At 39.3% G+C, this 21,260-nt stretch overlaps 1 protein-coding gene and 1 long non-coding RNA gene across 2 annotated transcripts in view; one reads left to right on the top strand and one right to left on the bottom strand.

Moving 5' to 3' along the window:
- Positions 1–21,260, bottom strand: part of LOC146492814 (uncharacterized) — a 181,421-nt gene that overhangs the window by 97,552 nt on the left and 62,609 nt on the right. The window lies entirely within an intron of this gene.
- lypla2 (lysophospholipase 2) lies at positions 539–20,192 on the top strand. Its single transcript, XM_085149328.1, has 10 exons — positions 539–640; positions 9,552–9,644; positions 11,058–11,089; positions 13,810–13,875; positions 14,130–14,177; positions 14,328–14,398; positions 15,685–15,758; positions 15,877–15,978; positions 16,147–16,317; positions 17,330–20,192. Exons 2-10 carry the CDS (start codon positions 9,567–9,569, stop codon positions 17,378–17,380), a joined length of 693 nt encoding a protein of 230 aa, XP_085005454.1. The 5' UTR covers positions 539–640; positions 9,552–9,566; the 3' UTR covers positions 17,381–20,192.

The raw sequence follows: 21,260 nt of genomic DNA, 5'->3' as shown, positions 1-21,260 counted from the left end.
CAGATCTCAGTCAAATAAAGCACCTTTGGGATGTGGTGGAACAGAGATTCATATCATTGATATGCAGCCAATAAATCTCTTGGGAATGCTTTCCATGAAGAATTAAGGCAACTCTGAAGATAAAAGGGAGATTCAGCCTGGTACTAGCTATTCAAACACATCTAGAGCTTTAATGTTTTATTCTAGTGACTAGTGATTTTTGTTTTTTATAAAAATGATCGAAAAACATAGTTAATGAAATTGGAACATTTTTGAATATCTTCTATGGATACAGAAAAAAGTATATTTGTTAAATATAAGCATAGTCATTCAAAAAAGACGTTTGTGCAATAACGGTGTTAACAGTGGGCAGTTAGTAAAGCTATATATGCAGTTAATGGGATTATTTGTGAGGATTTGTGAGGAAGTAAAAATATAGAATCGCTCAGATTTACTCCCTAATTTGGATATAAATGTAAAACTGAAAAAAATGACATTAAAATAAGAATAATAAAATTTTGAGTAAAAACCCTGAAGCAAGAGTATGCGGACCACAGTGGGCGTGGTTACACGATGACGTCTCCATGCACTGTACCGCCCCTTGCTTGTGAGCGGCCAGTAGCGGAAGTTCCGCTCCGTCGTGAACTGGGACAGCAAAGCGGTGAGTGTATGAATCTGTGTTAGCTAGCGGGCCGTGGGTGTAATTTTAAATCATTTATCCTTACTCGAATGGGACCTTAACGGGGTCCTTTTAGTGCTTAAAGGGTCTGTTAAAAAACGGGCGGGGTTTGGGGTCTGAATTTGATTTGTAACGTTTGTCCGAAGTAACCAAAGACAGAGACACACCGGTTGGAGACAATACAGTTAATGTGTGTGTGCGCGTGCGCGTGCGCGACGTTAGCTAGTAGCAGCTGTACTCCCACTGTTCCCGGTTATTGTGTGTGTGTGTGTGTGTGTGTGTGTGTGTGTGGTCGGCTAAACCTGGATTAAACCCGAGCGCATGGTCGGGAGTCAGGCAGTGTGTGTTTTTGGGGCAGCAGAGGCTTTGCGCTACTGAATGCCATCACTACCGAGGATAAGGATGAGGCGCATATCAGTGCTAAGCTTCAGCCATTCATTGTCTCTTTCCTGTTCGACACCACCCGCTTCCTCTGCTTCACACACCCATATCAAGTCATTTTATCCGATGCCGTGAGGCGTTCTACAAATTTCGCTTTGCCTTCTTTGACATCAGCTAGCCAGCCGAGCTGTAACCCTCCATCAGCAGGCGGGGAGCGGGGTTAGCTGCTGCTACTGCTGCTGGTGGAGGGGGAGTAGGATGGTGGTGTTTTGGTGGTGGGGGGTGCCTGTCACTCACTGCCGCATATTATCCTGTTGTTTGCCAGCCATCCGTAGCCACTGAGCTGAGTGCAGCAGCCTGCTCTCGTGTGTGTGTGTCTTTGACGTGCACACGCGCACACACTGCAGCACGCCTCTGGTTTTTGTGTTTGATTTAAATGTAATTGGAGTCACGCAGGATGGAGACTCGTGATGTCCAAACAGGCTACATTTTCTTTCTTTTTTTGGCCTGTTTTACCTAAAAGTAGTGGTGGGAGCTGCTGCTTTTCATTGAATATAGTTAATCATTCGGTCAGTCAACACTGGAGTAGTGCTTTTTCTAAGTATCGCTTCATCACATTACACCCTTTAAAATCAGGGAAAGATGAACTATAAATCGAGATACTATGATGTGATAATACAGTGTGGTGTTACAGTATTAGTGGTTACATTTCCTGTCTGATTCAGTAACTTTTGAGTGTTCTGCATAGGCAAAAATAGCAAAATTATGGCACGAAGTTACAATGATTTTGATCAATAGTGAGGTCAAATTTCTTTAATATGATATCCAACGCGATAGATGGAAAATGTGTATTTATTATACTTTAAGAAGAACAAACAAGTCTTGTTAGCTCTTGAGACAAAGCTATTTTAGAGACTAAAAAGACAGTTTTTATATTTTATGTAGATGTACCTTTTATATAGAAATACTTTTTTGCTACGAAAGATGTCTAAAATTTTTCTAATTTAACTGATTATGGTTTTTAATCATTTTTATTGAAAGATAAGTTGTAAAAATTATCAGAAGCAACTTTATTTATGCAGTCTCTGCTGCTCCTTATTACAAACCTGTGGTTAGTGTTTGTTTCAATAAAAGTGGTAAAGAAAAATACTTTATTTATTTTAAAACGGCAAATATGTTTGAGAGTTTTATGTATTGCAATGTACTCGTGTTATTTTTAATTCCAAAAAAAGAACAGATGGGGTGGTTATTAAAGGAACAGTTTGATCAATAACACATTACTAGCAGGGGAGTTTAAAAAGAACTTTTATTATTTACTACCAGGTGTCTGCGTCACACCAAATCTTAACAAACATGTTGTTTGCAGATGTGTTGTGTTTAAAATACTAATTCATCATCTCTTTGGACATCTGCCTCAAGGCTTCCACTGCAGCGCGTGTTGTTATTGTATGTCTGTTATTCATGGTTCACTGTCGTGATTAGAAGTGGAAAATTACAATCATAGCATTCGGTATAGAAAAACATGCATATATTATATGTTTGTGTTACAAAAAGTACCTTTATGCTATCCTCTCCATGTCGTTTATCAATTATTATAAAATACTCCGAAGTTATTGTGAAAAATTGCAGAAGTAGACTGATAACATTCATGGTAGGAATTAAACGCATCACAATAGCACATATAAATTTACTGCGGGATCATAAATGACCGCGCTTGGTCACTTGAAGTGTTCTTAATAGCATTTTCAAACCTCTAATTTGTTTACTCGGGATGGGAGCAGGAAAAGTGCAGTTTTCTTGGACTACAGTAAGAGGTGGGGAAGTTACTTCACTTGGTTCTTTTTATGGCTAGTTGTTTCAGTTTGTGTACTCTATATATCTATGGTACTCACCCACATCCCAGGATGCTGGGATTTGACAACAGGAAGGTATTTAGCTCAAACTTGCAGCATTGACCTCTTCACTATAACAAACTTCTCTGGAGTTCTTTCGAAACTGACTCCGACTACCCCCTCCAAGCTCCTCTCAGTGCGTTTACTTCAGTCTGCACCTGAGTGTGATTACCGTGTTCACATCTGCTCACACGCACCACACCATGTGTGAAATAACAGTTTGATTTAAACAGATTGAACAGTGACACAAAATAAACGTGCTTTGAATTAAAGCATCTACTTCCTGGTGGGGAGTTAACGTTTAACGAGAGACAACATCAGAGGGAATTATTTCAAATTGTAATGGGGCACGGCAAATAATAAGAATTGTTCTTACGCGGTTAAAGTAAGTATCTAAGTAAGTAAATAAAGTATCCTTTATTTCTCTGAATGCAGTCCACTGTAGAATGGAGGGAAGCAGTTGTTTATGATGTTTAGCTTAGCTTAAACTAACAGGTTAGAAACACTGCCACCAGTTTTTGAAAATACAATGAAAACCTGTTTGAAATTTTAAAAAAAACTGTTCAGAACCAGGAATGCTAGAATTTGCAGTCAAACAAAACTGTGAAAAAATCCTCATTATTTTGGAGATAGAACCAGAAAGACTTGAACTGATGTAAATCTGAAATGCAATTTGGGATAATTTTTAATTGAACATCAGGAAACAGATCTTCATTTCTGATGCTGAGGTGTTGGTCCTGGCTGTAAATCTTTGAGTATTGGAATGTTATCAGTTGTTTCAGTTTTAGTGTTTATGAGCTTTAAACATATAATCAAGCTAAACGTTTAGTGTAAAGGCAACAAATACAAATTACCTGGGAAATTACCTCTGGGAAATTACCAAATTTCTCAGAGGAACCCACCCGAGGGATTAATAAAGTTTTATCTATCTAACAGATTGGCCCCTGGAGCACATGATTTGTAAAATTTCCGGCATATTTTAGATGCCGTTCTTCTCGTCATTCCATAACTGGTTACCATTTGTGGCATGATGCATAAATATGCAGGTTTTGGGCACTTTGTTTTACATAATTACTGAGTAAAGCGAGAGATTTCTGATGATGGAAACTGCAGAGTTAAATAAAACGAGGCTTGTTTCATTTTTTAAGACGCAGCTTGAATTGGACTTGATGGTGGTACACTATTTTTAACCAGCAGCCTCCTCCAGAAGCACATTGAGAGTGAGTGAGCCGTTGTTTCTTGGAGCCTACTTTGAAAGCCCACACAGTGCTTTGTGCTGGGTCTCTGGGTTATGGGTCATTGTAAATCTGCTGAACAATAACAGGTAGAAAAAACTGTATAACAGAGATTAATTGTTTCTTTGCTTATGCTACCATGTTTCCTGAGCTCTTCCTACTTGTTTGAACAGTTTGTCCGATTGTACCTGCACTCCTCCGTTTATCTTCTTATCATCTTTCTTTCTTTCACTTCTGCATTCATGCTGCCTGCTTTCACTCTGTCTCTGCCTGTTCCCTGTCAGCGTCTAGAGTGCAGCTAAATTCAATTTGTTAATGCTGGATTAGTATTTATTTAAAGCAAGCTCTTTAATTGGATTCTTGTGTGTTTTCTTTAAAAAAAAAAAAAAGAGCGATTCCTACTCAGTTTAAAATCTTTTGCAGAAAAAACTCAGAAATGAGGTCTGTTTTCCATTTTTATTTAACCAGGAGAACAAGTTTATAAGACAAGGTGAACAATTTTGTATTTGTATTTATAGGTTGCAACATTTTCATGTGAGCAGCCAAAATATTATGTAAAATAGCACAATAAAATTAAATACAGTAAGCTCATTTTAAATTGTACAGAAGAGATAATGATAAATAATATATATATATATATATCCAGAGGAACGATGTATATAATAGAATTGAAACAAAATGTAAAATTTGCTCAGGTGTTTTTAGATGTTCTTCTAGTATCATGATTTTAAAGTTAACTACTGAAGAGAGGTCCTTCAAATTTTTAGGGTAAATATCTGGTCTGTGAAATTGGACTACAGGAGTGGAGCTCATGTTAAGATGGAATGATGGATGCTTGAACACCCGATCACTGATAGCAGATTTTATGGTCTGTAGAAACCTCACTTTGGCTTTTAGAGAATATTTTATTCAGTTTCTTACATACAAGTCACATACTATTATTTAAAATGGTCAGGTGAATGGTTTCACACATATGAAGGCATGAATATGAGGGGGGAAAAATCATTTTTATTTATCTTCAGTGTAGGGACTTTGTGGGGATTTATGCTTCAGATGAATGTCTACATCATAGCTACGTCAGAACTACAAACCCATCTGAAACCCCTCTGCCGTAACATGACCTGCAACTCTCTAGAAATGTAAAGTAAATGTCACATTGACGCAGACCAAAACTATTGTACGTGGCCTGTTCAGTACTGTCAATTCCCCCAATAATAATATTAATAATAATAATGACTCCAAAATGATGGCAATTCCTTGAGCAGGATTGCTGAAGCTACCAGAAATGGATGTGAGGGAAATGTACAAGGAATCTGAAAAACTTGAGGGATAAATATGATACACAGAAGGGGAATGAAGTCCCAGCATTTTGTTTCTATTGACTGTCGCTGCATATAAACACAAGGTAGCTGACACGTAATGCGCTGACATTTAATGCACTACCACATGAGTTGGCCGCTTACGAATACTTCATTACTACACTGCACTTTTTAGAGTCCATATTCGTGAAGCAGTTAAATTAGTTTTACATAGAATTTCATAAAAATATTGAATAAAATGGCCACTCAAAAATAATGTCAGTGGTATTTTTAGATATTTTTCTCTCTTTATCCCTTGAGAAAACTGATGATACATACCTGAATTTTTTTGAAATTCCCATCAAGAAGTTTATTTTTACCCTGGATTTTTTACAGATAGTTAGGTAAGAAGTATTTGATGAAGCAGCATGAAGAAAGGAGCTTAATTACACCCAAAAATTCAAAAATAAAATTTGGGATTTTAGTCAAATGGCTTCCAACCTCGAGATCAAGACTGTTTTAACCTGTCCGTTATCTAACTTGTGCCTTTTTTAATGAAATATTAAATACTTATATTCCTTAGAATTCCAAATATTTATTTAAGTTAAATCAAATACGTTTAGATAGAAAAATGTAATTCTTTGATGTTTATAAGTTGTAAGGAATCGGTTATTAATCTGGTGTTCTTTTAGCATAAATAGCTCAGTGAACATATTATTTTGTATATTCAGATTTTGAGAGCTGAGCAGCAATATTCTTTTAGTTTTTAACAAGTCGTTTGGATGTAGAAGTACTTTTTTTTTTTCATGCATATTCACTCTGTGCAGAAAAAGCAGCACAATTTGTTGGAAAACACAAAATGTTAACTTTACAACAAATTTTCACTCTTTGCCCTGCTAATCCTGTTTACCATTTAAAAAAAAAAAAAAAAGGCTATTTCCTGCAGCTTGCCCATTCATTATTAATTTAGTACTCATTTATCAGTTGATGCAAAAAACAAACAGACTTCTATTGTCCACACTTTGGATTTCACATATTTCGGCTGCAGATATGACCTTCAGCTAATGATTTGTCACCTGGTACGGACAGCATGTGCAGCATTTAGCTGCTTGATCTTAACATCTGTGAAATTTTAACAGCCGAGGCGCTGAAGGTTTATACATTAACCTTTGTGCTTCCACATTTCCCTGTCTCCTTGTTGCCCGTTTACCAATCGGACAGTTTGCTGTCTGACCCACCCGTCCCGTCTCCCATATCCTGTCCAACAACATCAGGACGTTAGAGGCTTTTACTGCTGGACTTTACTGTAAAACAACAACCTGATCTCCTGCCTGTTATTGACGGCTGAATCGCGCCAGTCAGCGGTCCATTTTACAGTCAAGAGAGGGCATTTAGTTTATTTGATGGGTCTATTCAGTTGCTGACTACAGAAACCTGCATGGCACAAATGCTTTTTTTTACTGACTGCTTTACCTTCACCAGCAGCTTCGTTATGTGTTTGCATGTGTGAGCGATATGTTGACCTTTGTTGTTTCTGTGTGACAAATGAATGGCTGCACTGATAATGAGGTTTTTATAACTGACAGAGAGAGCTGTTGAATGTCACCGCTGATGTCCAAATAACATCCAGTCCTTCTGAGCTACACGCAAATAACTCTCGACATGCATCTGCACAGCCCCTGGTTTGAATAGGCTGTGCTCTATTTAAATATTTGAATACATCCTGGGGAGGTGAACATTTGGTATTGAATGAGCAGTGAGGCTTAGAGAAGGCGAAATGTAATGAACTTCATAATCCAGTGTAAATATAGCTCTACCAGCATGATTTCCATATATTGGCCCGTGTTCTTTATAATACAGTACACCCAACTCGGTGTTTTTAGTGATGTTCCTGGCTACTGATTTACTGGTCAGTTAAACAGGAGAAGAAAATAAGTAATAGATGAGTCTGAAAATAAGAAAGCATTCCAAAAGGAGGCTAAATTAACCCCAGTGTGGCAGGCTAAGTTCAGATATGTCTGTACAGATAATGTGTTTATTTAAGCGCCTTTTCAAATCATTAAATATGTTTTTCAGTTATCAGATCATATTTGAAAGTCTCATAAATTGCTTGATGTCAGATTAGTTAAACTGGTTAACCTTAGCAATGCTACCTTACATACTGCTAGTAGCAGCATGTCTGTACATCTGTTTACTCTGTCACAGCTGACGTAAAGCAAACTTACAGTAAAACCAATGTTACTTAAAAAACATCGAAACAGTCGGCGGCTGCCAGATGATTTCATTGAATTTTGTTTACAATCTGCAACCGGCTGGAACTTGCGGTGACTAAATGGTTGCTCGCAGGTTTGAGGGCATTGCACACTCACGACCACTTGCGATTGCACAGGTCACCTGATAGGAGTCAACCTTTGTGCAGTGGTCACAGTCACAGTCTCACTTGGTTTGCAAATCATTACTAATTTATAACTGTTGTAGATTAAGAAAATATGAAAAAGTAGTTTAACCATGTGAGATCTAAAAGATTTATGCTTCTGCGCTGTGTCTGTGTTGTAGGTTGGTCATAGCTGCAAACACTTCTGTTGCTGAGTAGCGGGCAGAACTGTTCTGGTCGTGCATATCTCTATTTTTATTGCCAAATAAATTTACAGTTGCACGTTATATTAACGGAACTATTTTAAGTTCACATGACTCATGCAGCACAGTTTGCTCTTAAAATAAGTTTGTGATCACTGCATTCGTTGTTGGCTTCTCCACCTGTGACGATATCACAGCCTAGTAACCATTAATGCTGACACTCGTGAATGCATGTATGAATGGCAACACTCATAAAAAAAACACACATCAACAAACAGAAAGCTGTCTCTCCCTCTCTGTAATCTGACAACATCTGAGCTTCAATAGTGATTTATCATTGAAATCGTAGCAACGACTGACAGTATCGTACGCTCGCACCTTTCATCTCAGCCGAGCCTCCCAGGGTACAAAATCTGAGAGCCGCGCAACAAGTATAAACTGAGCTCTGAGTGGACTGGACCACTAAAGCTAATGTTTTCTACCCTAGTAAAAAAACAACCTTCAAGTTGGTCACTTTCTTTTATTGTGAGTACATTTAAATTCTTCTGAAAACATTGTAAGAAATAACTGAATCTTCATCTGGTTCCTCTTAGTTTTTCCACATTCAGCCAGGTAAAATAAATCCTGCTGCAGTAAATCAAAGAAACCAATCAGCATGGTTTAAACTCCTTGCTTTGGTGGAGTGTGGTATACCGTGGGTAATGTCAGTATGAAGGCTGCATGTATTAAAGCTGACAGTGATTCAGACCTCTGCCCCTGATTAAATTAAGTATTAAGTTAACCTGGTTCATCTTGATTAATTTTTGTCAACTTGGTTCCAGAGAACATGTCAGAGTCCAAAGTTTAAACCCTCCTCCTTTGTAATTTTTGTCCTCTGCAAAGCCATCCAATATGCCAGATCATGAGTAGTTTCAAGCCCCTGGGGCACATTCAAGATCCACAAGGAGGCTGTTGGATGACAATGACAAAGATAGAAAGAGAAAGTAAAAGCAAGAACTGTTCCAAATATAAATGAAAGAGAAAAACTAGAATATGAATGAAGAAGCTACTTTCAGATGCTCCCTTATTCGTGAGAGGTCACCGTAACACCATCAAACTGATGATCTTTTGCTTGTTAGGCGAATATGAAAATGTTATATTATTAAACCAGTTTGATTTGAGATTAGAGCGGATTCTGTTGGAGTAAAGGAGCTGTGTGATATCCAGTGATTTCTAGTATTAAAAACATGTATCCTCCAGAAAAAACTCCGGAAGATTAGTGTCATGACTCAACTTCCTTCTCTGCTACAGGAATAAAAGAAGCTGCCATGAACTTTGAGCGGATTTTACAGTTTTGATCTGCTGTGTAAAAAGTCTTAGAGTTAACTGTGAAAATGCTTAAATTATCTCAAAATGTGTGAGTGTTAAATGAAGCATTTTGTTTAGCTTGAAGTCGCTTCTCACTGTGCAATCTGCAGGCAGCTGAAATCTTTTTTTTTTTTTTTCTTTCTGTTCTCGTTTTTGTCTCCAGCACCTCTTACAGTGTATGTGTGGCAACAACATGTCTGTGCCGCTGCTCGCCGAGGCTGTGACGGTGTCTGGGGTGGAGAAGGAGACCGCGGCGGTGAGTGAAAGCACAAAACCTAACATAACTTTATTTACCTCAAACGCTGCTGGAGTGTTTTTGTGGCCTTAATCAAACAGTGCTTTTAATTTTGACTTTGGCTGCTCGGGCAACTCCGCCCAAATAGAAACAGAAAAACAGGTGAGACAAAGACTATGAGGTACTCAAAGCTGTCACTTGTGACACAAAGTTTGGCGTAAGAGCGAATGGAAATTGTTTCAGAGTGGCACTTCACACTTCTGTGAAGTACGGTGAACCTTGGTGTCACATCTGTGCTGTGGAAACATTCAGGCTAATAAGACAGGTGTAATTTAAATAAAAAACAAAACCCATAACAGTCGCAGAAAAAATGGTGTTTATATACTTACCTATTTTACACACACCTGAGTAAATGATAAGCCACCTGCACAAAGACCCACAAATCAATACTAGCCCTCAGAGGGTCCTGGGGACATGTCCTTGGGATCACGAATGTCAGTTTGCTTTATATCTGACAGCACAAAAAAAACTAAAATGCGTGCAAATCTGTGTTGCTGCCAATTATTGACCCATCTGAGGCCTAATAGAAACAATAATCAAACATTTCTTGAAATGTAGTTAACAAATATAGAACTGGCATGTGCTGGCGCCTATCCCAGCTACCATAGGGCGAGAGGCAGGGTACACCCTGGACGGGTCGCCAGTCTGTCGCAGGGCTAACACATGGAGACACAGATAGAGATACAAATTTCCACCCAGCACTGTGATCAATATCAAGAAATTTGACTTTTTGTACTTCTGTAGCCATGCCAGTCCTGTTTTATGGCTCACCTGTAGCTTCACCTGCAGCAGCACATGTAACGAGTGTTACAGCAGAGTAATCAGGCCCATTGTGTCAACACTCAGCTGGATCTCAGAGTGAAAATTAAATAAGTCTCTTATCAGGCTGTTACTGGATACCGTGCAGGGTTTTGTTAAACATCAGGATCAAAGCTGACTGTTCCAGCTCTGAACCCTACATGGAAGAAAAGTGTTTTGATCTGCGCAAAGAGCCAATTCTCTGAACTGTCATTAGTCCCTTTCATGGTTTCTCTGCAGGAAGTATCATGTGTGGAAACTCGCAGTGAGAGTAGATCTTGGCAGGAATGTAAGACTGGCACCCGGTTTTCTTCTGCAAACTTGTGGCTGTAGCACTCTGTGTCCAGAAGGCTGGTAAATTGTATTGAAGATCAAAGAGTTTTTTTGTTTTTCATCTGTGAAGTGCAAGATGGACTTGAACATACTGTCCAGATCACAGGAAGAAAAGTTTCTGTTACCAATCAGTACTGGGAACAGATAAGGCCTCTGTGTCTGCATTTAGAAGGAAGTGTTTTCCATATATTTGTGAAGCTTGTGTAAGAGAAAATAATTCTGCTGTCTCCATCTGTGCTGCAGGTGATCTTCCTTCATGGTTTGGGAGACTCAGGGTGAGTAACTATATTTCTGTTTTCTGTGAGGTGCAGTTAAAAAGTTCAGTTTCAGTTTGCAGTTAAAAAGTTTCTGATCATACCTTGAAGGATATCTTCTTGTGCACCTTTGGGACGCTTTCAGCATAGCTGGGTTGTTTTTTGTAGATCGCCTTGTTGGAGTTTTGTCTGACCACTCGTATTTTTACCTCTTTTGTCAAAACAGACATTTACCAAGATTTGTATTTTGAGCCAAATCTGAGGGAGATGCTTTTGGTGAATAGAACAGGTGATGAGCCTCAAATGCCATCATCTACAGACCACATCATTTCTGGTTAAAGGTTTCCCTCGCACAGCTCAAAATGTTACAGGGACAAATTCAGAGTGTATGGTGGAGGAAAAACCAAAAAGCATTCATGTAGCAACATAAAGGCATAAAGTTTGCTAGGGTGCGCTTGGGTCAGAGAGATGCAGTTTTCATTATCGAATGGTGAGTGTTAGGCTAGTGCGGATTCATCTCTGGAGACACTACACAACAGTGCAGCAATTGTGAATACAACCGCAGGCATACATCAAGCAAGCTGCAATTATAATGCCTGCTTTAAGCCCACAACACTAACGGCCAGTTTTGTAACACTATCACTAATGCTGGGTATGTTTTTATCTGATATAATATACCCAATAAAACAAAGAAATTATGAAACTGGGAAGTTGTTTTTCTGTCCACTCACTCCTGGGACACATTAGCCTTGTCAAGTAAAGGTGCATTCTCACTGAATCTCTGACATCTGTGGGAAAAGACAACAAAAGACCAGCTGACTATAAATGTTTTACCATATGAATTCCCTTGGAAATTACCACTAAGTAATTTTTATTCAACACTTGATGAAAATCACGCGACATTAGTGTTCTAGTGTTAAGAAGCGTCCACACAGGAAACAGCTAGCAGTAATATGGCAACAATGTAGAAAGTCTGCGATATTCAGCGATTTTAATGTGATGCCAGGCAAACACAAAGCGAGTCTGCAGTTTCTCAACTTCAAGGCGAGTGATTGAAGCGACTACCACTGAGAGCAAAGATTACCACTGATTGACATACCGTATTATAGGGTAGTAAATATATTAGAGGGTTGCCTAGGCAACCAGAGCCTGAACTATCTGCTAGCAACCACCTGTCAGCTGCAAACCAATTTGCAAGTGAATTGCTTTCTCTGTGGACGCCTGTTCAGGCACGGACACTGTGAGCTCTGTAGGATTTACTGGTCACCCTACATTCCTGCTCTCACCTGTGGACACAAACTGAGTCAAGCAAAAAGAATCGAATTGCAGATACAAGTACTTTTCTCCAAAAGGCTGTCTGGACTCTCTCTTAGAGGTAGGATGAAGAGCTCCACTTTTCAAGAAGGGCTCACAGTAAGAGCCAGTTGAGGTGGTTTGGGTATCTGACCAGGATTCCTCCTGGGCGCCTGGGCACTGCAGGCTCTTCAGCTGAAACCTGCTGTGTTGTGGTTCAGCTCATCACCAAGACTCTTGATATGTGGATAATAGTTAAAACGTTTTGCATTTCCATTTATGGAGTATAACTGGAACAGTTTTCCAGTGAACCTGCAACAAGGTTCAAGCATTATTCAGTTCAAAGAATTTCCAAAACCTGCTTTTGGAGAAATTTGAAAACGATGCCTGATAGTATATATATATTTATGTTAATCATTATGTCTGTATATAGACATAGACAGGGAAGTGGGTGTGCCAATGATCATGGTAAACCAACAGAGTGTTGAGTATGGTGTAGGGATTAATATTTATGTACCTGCTCCTTCCTACTCCAAGTCGGACATTATGATTGAGTTGGTATTTCATGTCACATAGATTTTGTTGATTTTGTATGCACACATATATCTGTGTATATGTATACGCAGATATGTGTATTAATATAGGTTATCGTCATCATCATCACACACAAACCATGTCACTTTGAAAGAGAAGCTGAGGTCTGTGATGAAGTGGTCAAAACAGGATTTCCAGGGAGCGATCTAAAAATGGGAGCCAGGCTGAAAGCAGGCCAGAGATGGAAGAGAAGATGAACTGATTCTTAAAAGCTGCCCAGACCTTTTGGATCACACTTTAAGCGGCACCTAATTGATTTTTTTTCCTTTGTAATTATAGTTCACATAATTTGAGTTGTCTTTCCCTTTTTTTGTTTAAATGTTTGTTTCATTGGGCTGAATGTGAGCAGAAAATTCACAGGAGAAACATTCCTACATGTACAAATCATTACATAAACAGCACAGTAGCAGAGGGTGGTGATGCAGAGTTAATGACAATAATTAATTTTAAAATCCTGCATTTGGCTCTTGCTGCTTTTGCACTTGACTTTAATAACATGCATTTAGTGGCCTTTAGTCATGTGTAATTGGTGCCAACATTCATGTGGTTGAATTTCATAAAGCAGCATTTACGACATTATGAATGTCTAATTTAAAAAACTACTTAAATCAGTACATGATGACAGCTTGTCCTCAGTACAGTTTTAGTGCTCCTCTGTAATGGAGATGAAAAATCATTTCACGCATGCTGATCGTTATACATCAAGAGAAATAATTTTCTACACGCGTTACTTCAGCGTTGAAGTGACTTTCATGGACTTGGTTGTAATGCTTTTGGGGTGGATGTGCTGCATATTAGTGGTTTTACTGTTGCTTGATTAGGAACAAAGAGCTGCTCTCTCTGTTTTCTGTCAGGCATGGGTGGGCGGATACTTTGACTGGGATCCGGCTGCCTCACGTCAAGTTTATCTGCCCCCACGCGTAAGTCTTTTTTTCTCATGTCACGATTTGATTTATGCCTCTAAGAATTTTGTTTGTCGGGACTTATGTGGATTGGTTTTTAAAAAAAAAAAAGACTTGTAGGCAAATAAATGCTCTGTAATGTTTATTTGGTGCGTTTTAAGCCAAATTTTTGCCAGTCATTCAAGTCGTTTGGAGTTAATAATGTGTTACTGTAACGTAGCTCCTGGCTGCTGTTTTCTCGTCATGTTTTCATTGCCTCTCCTCCGCTGCAGGCCCCCCATTCCCGTTACACTCAACATGAAGTCGATGATGCCCGCGTGGTGAGTTGGCGTGATGAAAGAGGCGGCCTTTTAGCTCAACACTGGATGCCATTGTTTCCCTGGAAACCACAATAGCCTCCCATATTGCCATTGACAATACTGCAATTGTATCCATTCATTTTCCTTACGCTGGGCTTTACTTGTGTGCAGGTTTGACCTCATGGGTCTCAGCCCCGACTCTCCAGAGGACGAATCTGGAATCAAGAAGGCAGCAGAAAACAGTGAGTTTAATGTGTTTAAATATCGAACAAGGGCCACGTGTGTGGGTTGATAATAGCAGGGAAGCGCTAATACGCTGTCATTAAACGGTGATTGGAAAGCTTCCAGACTGCTGCAGCTTCAATCTGGTTTTACATCCCTCTATTTAGTGGTTAGTATCTTCTCTTGTATGCACCTTAACTCCTTGAATAATGGCTTAAGCTAAAGAGGGTGCTTACACCATTAAATATATAAATGTGAAATACTTAAAGTGCACCTATTATTTTGCTTTCCAGTACTGGGCCTTGGTGCAGCCTTTTAGATCACTCTGAAACAAGCTGTTTTAGCTCCTCCACCTTTAAGACAGCTTTCTTCTGATTGGCTGCCCCTCACAAGCAGAATGTTTGAGCATCAGGAAGGCAGCGGCTCTGTAGGCACAGCTAGAGCTGCATGCCTAAGATGACCCTATAAATTATCCCCTCTTTATGACATTATTAACAGCCAAGCTTCGAAAATAAGTCTGTGAATCTGAGAATTTTTAGTGCAACTTCAGGGCAAAATGTTTAATGGATGATTGTTCTTGTTCATAGACACAAATTGTGCCACCAGAGATTTGGGTCTCCTCCCAGCCTCCAGGATTGAGACTTGAGAATCTTTAGAAATGCTTTAAATGCTTACATCATAAATCCCTCTGCTGTAAAATAGATCAAAAACTCTGCTAAAAATTTAAGGTTTAACACACACCCGCAATTTGTCTAATTATTTAATGAACATTTAAGAATACAGCACTTTGAGTCAACTGTAGTTGTGAATTGGTGCTGTGTAAATAAAATTTAAAAAATATAATTCAACTGTAAGACTATGAGAGGCTTGATTATACTTAATAGTAAGATTAATGTTATGTAGGCGATTTAAAAGGGATGTTCTTGACACTGATTAGTTAGTTTGTGAAAAATGTTCACAGTCTTTGCGTATGTACTTGTCTGTAAAAAAAGAAACAAAAAAAAAACTTAAAAGAGAAAATCTCTAAAAGTGTGTGCTGTTATCCTCTTATTTAGACTGTTATAAAATGTCACTGCTGTGTATGAAGACTGTCTTCACCCTCTTCAGAGCAGCTATAAAAACCTTTTTCTTTGAATATCCACATGCCAAGTATGGATTACATTTTTTAAGCCAGCTGCAAAGTTGACAGGAAGTCAAGTGGAACATTTTTGTTGGAAATTTGCCACATCAGACTTATTTATTCCTTCTTCTACGCTACCCACCCCTTTGTTTGGCTTCACTAACGGGTTATTCTTGCTTCTCACAGTCAAGGCCATAATCGAGCACGAGGCCAGAAATGGGATCCCTCCAAACCGTATAATACTTGGCGGTTTCTCTCAGGTGGGTTTTTTTGTCTTGGTGCTACATGTTGTGAATTGCATTTACATTATTTTATATACAAGATCAATATTGTAAATGCATCTATTAAAGGTTGTCTGCTTCCTGTGTTGCTCCTCAGGGTGGGGCCTTGTCCTTGTATACCGCCTTGACCTGCCAGCACCAGTTGGCTGGTGTTGTGGCCCTCAGCTGCTGGCTTCCACTTCACAGGAGTTTCCCATCGGTACAGTCACAGTTTCACTGCAGAGGAGAAACATCCTTCTCCTGCCTGCTCCTCTTTTCAACACAATGCTGATACCTTCATATGATTTTTAACATGTCACACTGCCAGACGGTTTTAGTGAGAAAGCTACGCTCAAAGCTAAATTCTACTTCTATGTCTGTCCCACAGGCGTCAAGCGGCAATAAGAACCTCCCAATCCTGCAGTGCCACGGTGAGATGGACGCCATGATCCCTGTGCAGTTTGGTGCCATGACGGCAGAAAAACTCAAATCCATAGTCAACCCTCAAATGATTACCTTTAAAACCTTCCCAGGGCTCCCTCACAGCTCCTGTCCTCAGGTACTGTTGTTCACAAATCACACTGATAACTTCTTCTAAAAAGCTTGTTTTACTTCTTTCAAGGTTGAATCAAATATTTAGCTAATTTACATTTTTGTGACATCCTGATTACATTCACCAAAACAAAAGCATTGCATCATCCACCTGGGTGAATTAGGCAATGTTAATTAAACCTTTAAATCAAGGTTTTTCTCTTGAAATAAAGATAATGAAATTTTTATTTCAAGAGAAAAATCTTGAAGACAATTACCAGGCCTCTGGAGAACTTCAAGATAGTTTGAGGATGTAATTTAGCCATTTAAATCGGCTGTATTAGATCAAGGATGCATCTAAAACCTGCAGGACACCAGCCCTTGAGACCTCGAGTTCCCCCACCCCTGATTTAGAGGATAAACTCTAAACAAGGGTTGTTGTTTTTTATCCATGATGCATTCTTCCAGCTCAAACTTTGCAGGTAGATCAAAACAGAACCGCTTGGGTCTCTGGTACAATTTTTATTACCCGTGATTTTTAATGTTTCAGATTTGCTTCTAAAGCTGTTCTTTCAAATGTAGATGTCTCTAAAACGCTGTGATTTTAACAGTTTGACACTTGAATCAAAGGAAAAGTCTTAAAGAAGGTTTGCAAATCAAATGTTTATACACATATATGTAGAAAAACAGGGTTGTAGGAGTTTACAGAACGTCCTCCTCTCAATAATGAAGTCTGTGGGCTATATACGAGTCTCCAGCACAGCTAGTTAAGCTTCCTAGTGTCACGGGCTTTGATGTTGTTAGCCCAGCAGATGGCTAGAAAGAAAACTGCACTAGCAACAGAAAAAGTGCAACATTTTGCTGCACACATTTTTCTTGGAAAACCCTAAGCTTCCTGATGAAGTAGAGTCTGCTCTCTCCATTCGTGTGAACAGCCTCAGCGTTACATTTCCAGTCCAGCCTGTTTTTCAGCTGAGATGAGTCCTGAATCATCTGTTCAGCTTCTCCACTGTACCAACATTTGGTCTGCTCTCTTGCAGGAGATGGCAGCTGTAAAGGAATTTATCGAGAAGCTTTTGCCCCGGATCTGACCTCACCTCATCCCCACTGTGACCCCCTTTGAGACACTGACCTTTCACCCCTTTTCTGCCATTCTCCCACAGGAAACAGCCATGAGCACCCCCTCCCACACACATCCACGAGACGGCAAACATACACGAACACGCACATATTTAGTAACGATGATAACGATGATTTGACCCACACTGCTAAACCAACCAAATGCTTCTCCTGCGGTCAAGCAACACTCATACTGTTAACAGATTTGTCAAACACACTGATTTGAAGTGCTTGCATTCACACGTCTTAGCCTTCGGAGGGAGAAACACTGAAAACTCAAACATTAAATTCCTGTTTGGCTTCCGTTTTTCAACTTCTGTCTGTTGCCTCATTCTCATTTCCCCTCATTTTTACATCATTTAGCTTCTCACTCATTGCTACACTTATCCTTCTGGCATTGCTGTGTGACTTTGTAAATCAAGAAAATCAAGATTAACACAGAGCAAATAAGCAGGTTAGTACTCGCCTGCAAACACACCGCTGTTTAAAGGTGCAGTCAGACCAGATTATCCATCCTAATTCTTTTTCCTGCAGTTTGACGTGCCTTCTTAGCTTCACAGGTGGAGTCGCGTGAAACTTTAATATGTGATCGCTCTCAAGGTGCATGAGTTTGAGGGGGAAAAAGGTGGATTTGGCTTCTTATTCATTCTTGCTTTATGACTACAGCCTAAAAGTTGGGTGCATGAACATAAGCAGTAGAAACACAAATAAAATGCAGCATAATCTACAAGCTTGTAGAGGCCTGCCATGTAATTGCCCATTTGTTTATGCTTGCAATCCTACCCGCCCTGTCTCCTGAACCCTTCTGTTATCTGGTCTGACTGCAGCTTCACTCCAGTGTTGGGTACCCAGCAGAGTTTGACTCGGGGATAGTGAGCGCCAACCCATCTTTTCCAATCATGACTGCGGCCTGTCCAGGTCTTGCATCGTTAACAGCAATGGCTCTTTTTACTGAATCTTGCACACAAGGCTGCCATGCTGCTTCTTTCCTCTTTTCTTTTTTAAATAAATGTGATCAAACATCATGGAAGTATATGATCAGAGTCCAACAGAAATAAAGCTAATCAGTGGATACTTGTGCTACCCTGTGCTGTTTCTTTCAAAGCGTGCACACCTGCAGGTTGATCTGCTTTCTATGTATCTGTATGTGAAAGTACCTCAGTTTGTTCCTTTAGGCCTAAAGGCGAATGACTGATGATGGCTGCAGACCTGCACAGACTGCACACCATGACTGGTTTCAGCAGCAGTTCACCCCACTAACAGCCGCCGCCGCCTCCTCCTCATGAATTCCTGTTGATTTCCACTATTTATTTGCTTTAAACCTCTGGTAAAACACACTTCCTCTACATTTTCTTCCATAACACCAACACAGTCTCGCTCCTTCCTTTGGGTCCCCACTAATAAAACACGGAAAGGTCAGCAACACTATTATATTCCACTTTAGAAAATAATGGCTATACAAAGGGAGCACTTTGGCAAGAAAATGGTCCAACATAATTGAAGGGTGAAAAAAAATTAAAGTTAATCTTTGAACAACTTGTGATCTTTGGACATAGGAGTGTAACTCTGAGGAGTCGTGTGTGTGCTTAAACATATATATATATCAGGTGTTTTACAGTTTTTCCTTTGTGAATATTGATTTTGCTCTCTTCTTAATTTCCTGTTCTGCTGTATCGCTGTTCCCAACCTGATTTTAAAACAAAAAACCAGTAGAGAAGGACGAAAGGCATCTGTTTTGATTGTTGTTCACAACTCGATGAATGTGTCTCTCATCTCCTCGACTCCTTGTGTATTTTTCTTTTTTTTTTTTTTGCTCTAATGCGGTCCGTTATCTTCTCTTTGATGTGTTTGCCATTTTTTCTTTCATCATTCCACTTGTTCCTCTCGTCTCGTGTCTTTTCTCCTGGGTTGTATTGTTGTGGTTTGTTTTTTTTTAACGTTGTGTTTTGTCACTGTTGTCATCTCATCCTTTTTTGTGTTGGTTTATAATGATGAGCATTAAGGAAACGTGTTCAGGTGAGGCTGAGGTGGTCTCTCCTCTTTTTTTTGTTTTGTTTCCAAAACACCTGTATGCGTAATAAAAAAAAAAAAGAAAAAAGTCCATCTGAGTTGAGCGTCCCTCATTTTTTTAATGTGTTTCTGCAGATTCATACACACTCATGGGGTTTCCATATTTTTACTCTCTTCTACCTTTTGAAAATAATACTTTAACGGTCATGGGCAGCGTTTCAAACACTTGATTATTTTGAATGTTTCTATGATATGACGTAGACAGATCAAAGACTTTCATTGATAAATAAGTCACATCTACGCAGAATCAGCATTAACCTTTGCTGACATGCAGCACATCAGCTTCTGGGTCGAATATTGATTGATGGTGATCCATTCCTGCCCTATCGGAGCTTGAACTTGATCATAGTTTGTGGGCTTCTTCGTCCACTTGCTTTTTAAGGATTAACCATGGATTTGCAATCCGATTAACATCTGAGGAATGTAGCCTTGGATTCAAAATCTGAATTTGATGATTTTGCAGCCACTTAGTTACAAAGTTCCTTTTTTTACTCTATCGTGGTGAAAAATGGAGAGAAATTACACCTTGATCCTTGGTAAAAGTTGGTCTTTGAGGATGTTTTAAGTCTTGTCAGTCTGTCAAAGGTGTCTCCTTTTGCTCTGAAGAAAAGCTTTGCCCACTGAAGCCAGTTTTGAAGGAGTTCCCACATACTTGGAGCACGTGTCGGCTTTTCCTTCACATGCCTTGCCAGTTAGGTTAAGGGTGGCTGTGACTCAGGAGGTAGCCATGTGTGATGGAAATAAGCTTAAAGACACTAAATTAAGTGCTTTATGAATCAGACTGGGTGACTGTAGCTTATAGTAAACACTGGATTCACATGTGAGTTTGTATAGATTCAGATCACTTTATTGATCCCAGGAAAAAAAAATCATTTGCAGCTAACCTGCATAACCTACAAACCTGAAACATTCATTACAAACACTGTTACATGTCAAGTTACAGATCAACAAACATTGAGGTGAATAGACAAATGGCAATAAAACAAATTGTCTAAATGACATCTGCCAGAGATGTGTGATCTAATAGCCAAGGGACTGAAGTAGTGCAGTACTTCTATGGTACTTTTCTTCTTAATTTGAGCACTCTCTAACTACAAGCCTCACTCACCCACATTATTCATGTGCTTTTTTCATGCCTAAGCCCTTTTAATCAACAGGCACATTGGATACATCAGGGGAAACATGAGGTTTAGTGTCTTGCCCACAGACATTTCAACATTCAGGTGATCGAATAATTGAGCAGAGGCCTTTTTATTTTTTTTAGTAAGGTTTTAACATGTGTTTTTTTTCTTCCTGGACATTCTACTTCTACCACCATGTTTGCTGTTGCACAACACTCCCATAAAATTCAGTCCAGGATTTGTTGACTGCCATGTCTCTCTCTTGTGATCGTTTTTGTTACGTGGGCTAGAGAAATGCTAAAAGCAAAATAATTTCCCACTAAGGCAAACCTCAGTGTCACTGCAGTGTGATATGAACGCCCAGTTAAGTTACCTTGAATTCTTTTTAAATCGTTAAGCCACATATTTACTAATAAATCTAAAAATCAACCTACTAAATTCTAAACAAGTCCTTAAGGATTTTCTTTCTCAATAGTTTTCTCACTAATGTTTTTTGAGCAAGGACTGATTAACACAAACCTCTACAAACAGCTGTTGTTCAAATGGGTCTGAAAGCTTAGTCTGAGGTGCTGGTAACTGTAAATTTATAAGCCTGATGACTTTTATGAGCTTCTTCTCTGTAGAGGAAAAACCTATTCTTACTTTCATTGGACAGTGCTCA

This window comes from Neolamprologus multifasciatus, chromosome 22, assembly GCF_963576455.1.
Source record: "Neolamprologus multifasciatus chromosome 22, fNeoMul1.2, whole genome shotgun sequence".
Classification (NCBI taxonomy): Eukaryota; Metazoa; Chordata; class Actinopteri; order Cichliformes; family Cichlidae; genus Neolamprologus; species Neolamprologus multifasciatus.
Note: the sequence above shows the minus strand (reverse complement) of the source record. Positions and strands in the feature narration are given on the sequence as shown.